Raw genomic sequence first — 2500 nt, forward strand, 5'->3', positions numbered from 1 at the left:
CCAAACTGTTACAACAAAATAGCATTACAGGACCAATAATTATAATATGTTTTTGTATAATTGCCATGTGTCTATCAACTTCCTGATCAATCAGCCAAAAAATCAGCAAACATTGAAAGCGAATTTCACCAGACCTCAAACAATAATATTTTAGTCTGACGTATCGAATGCCCTTAAACGAAGACAATGTTAGAAAGAACGTATGTGATCATTAGTGTGCTTTTGCCATGTAGTTTTGGTGAGGCTATGGTTCTCTAATCAGTCAGCCAAGAATAAAGTACTGAATGCTGAAAGTGTTTGCATAGTGAGCTACTGTATCCCTAAAGATTTGAACATGATGTTCCAGATAATCTCTGAGCAATGATGCTTACAATTTATCACATTTTGACGGATAATAACTGGCTCGTTATCAAAGCTAAAAGGCTTAAGTGGTACTATGACGAAAATTTTAGGTTTTTTTTAAGCCTAAGGTTAGCTTTTATGAATGTTGGCTGAGGATTTTGGAAACTTAACTCTAACGCTACGACATAACTCTATGAAAATAACTCCAAGAATACATGTAGCTGTCCCCCTCTTCGGCATACTAAAGTAGCCACGTTTGTTTTGATGTCTTGATTGGATGACGTCACATCCTTCTCGACCCAATTCTCTCTTTTGAACATGGCCATTTTTGAATTGAGTCATGGCGCACAATCACATCGAGAATTTGTAGTTCAAAAAGTCGGACTTCTCGTCAGAGTCATGGCTTAAAATTTGGCATGGTAGGTACTTATAATACATACTTTCAAAATATAAAAAGAAAAAGTAAGGTAACTTTTTGATCATAGTACCACTTTAAATTCGACATTTCAGTAAGTTTAACAAGTTCTTCTGATTCTTGAAGTCAAATTGTGAATAGTATGATGCCTTCTGTGAGTAAACTTGTATGTTATGAAACATGACGTAAACAATGATGTTAGCAAAGATTCCCTTATTATAATATACATGTATTCACTATTTCTTAAAAATAGTATCCCTCATTTAAGAAAAGGATGACAGGGTTACCACTCATCAGTAACAAAAATTTCCCTGACTTCTCCCTGACCTCTTACATTAGTTGAATAGTCACATTTCCTTCAGCTTCTTTTGAGGGCCATCCATATTTTTCTCTTTGTTCTCGATCTCTTTGCACTTTTCACAGGATTTTGTGGGCAAAATCTTGTGAACTGTTTACCAAAAATAACATTCCCTGACTTTTCCCTGTCCTTGAAAAATTTTTGTTTTTTCCTGATTTTTCCCTGACCGTGGCTACCCTGGACCAAAATCATTCATCTACCTCATCAAATTCATCATCCGAATCATCTCTTTTAATGTATTCTACTCCTTCACGTTCATTATATCCTCCACCATATCCTAAATATCAATAAAGAAGAAAATTCACTATAAATACAGACACACCATCATCATTAACATAATATTGTTATTACCATACATTCAATGCATTATTACCATTACATTAAAGTATGTACAGATCAGAGAAAAGATAAATCATATTAAGCAAGATCATCTTTGTTAATAAGCAAGCAATGGAAGCCAAGGTCATTGATGTTGCTCTAGGGTATGTGTGAGAAAAATGTACCTATTACTTTAATAGCAAGATAAGCCTGGGATGCTACAGCAAAAAGAAGAAATAAATCAAGAAAAAACAGAGACATCTCATTTATTGGGTTCTTCTCACTGAAAAAAAGCTTTAACTACATTGTACATGCTGCGCCTTACAGGATTGATACAGCTGCTATCCAGAAAATTATTATAACAGTATGAAAAAAGAAACAAAATATTTTCTCACCTGTCCTTTGTTCAACTTTTGCAAACTTTGGATGCCCACACATGTTACAGTCAGACCTGCGAGCCCAGTTTACATTGCCGCACCTACAACAAGAATACAAATCAACAAATGGCCATCAGAAGTCAAGGAGAAGAGTAGAAATTTCCAAAGGAAGACATTTAAACTGTAATTGATCAGTAGGTTTAACAAATTTGAAAGTGGTTCAGCATGGTCTGTACTCCTATTGACAATGATATTCGTCATCACAGCAGTCAAAATGTTGTGGACTCACGAGGCGCAGCCAATATCAGTGCCTCAGCTTTGATTGCAGTGGACGGTTACACAAGGAACATGTACATGGTTCCTACTAAGTGCTCCACGTGAGAATCTGCTTAAAAATTTTATTCAGTAATATATACCTAGATTTAGGCAAGCCTAAAAGCGGAGCTTACATGTTATTTATTCTTACAATAAGGGCGCGCTCGATTGACCCTATTCCGGAATAAGAATACGCGGAGTGATGATTAAAACGGTATGTTTGGCGCGTTTGGAAGCAGCAAAGATAATAAAAATATGTTTGAAATAGCATTTTAGCAGCTGTCTGACAATCTTAGTGTGAATCTCCGTAAAAACTCCTATTCCAGAATATGGTCAATCGAACGTACCCTCAGTTAACATGGCTTGAGTCTGTTA

General features: G+C 35.7%; 1 protein-coding gene across 1 annotated transcript in view; it reads right to left on the reverse strand.

Annotated features, from left to right (window-relative positions):
- LOC138024541 (zinc finger Ran-binding domain-containing protein 2-like) overlaps positions 1–2500 on the reverse strand; it is a 12076-nt gene that overhangs the window by 6322 nt on the left and 3254 nt on the right. The window contains exons 4-6 of the mRNA XM_068871763.1: positions 1829–1911; positions 1316–1392; positions 1–5 (exon numbers count right to left, since the gene is read on the reverse strand). The exon at positions 1–5 is cut by the window's left edge and continues 49 nt beyond it. Coding sequence (XP_068727864.1) covers positions 1–5; positions 1316–1392; positions 1829–1911 — 165 coding nt within the window. The remainder of the gene's footprint in view (positions 6–1315; positions 1393–1828; positions 1912–2500) is intronic.

The sequence above is a fragment of the Montipora capricornis genome, chromosome 11 (assembly GCF_036669925.1).
Source record: "Montipora capricornis isolate CH-2021 chromosome 11, ASM3666992v2, whole genome shotgun sequence".
NCBI classification, from domain to species: Eukaryota; Metazoa; Cnidaria; class Anthozoa; order Scleractinia; family Acroporidae; genus Montipora; species Montipora capricornis.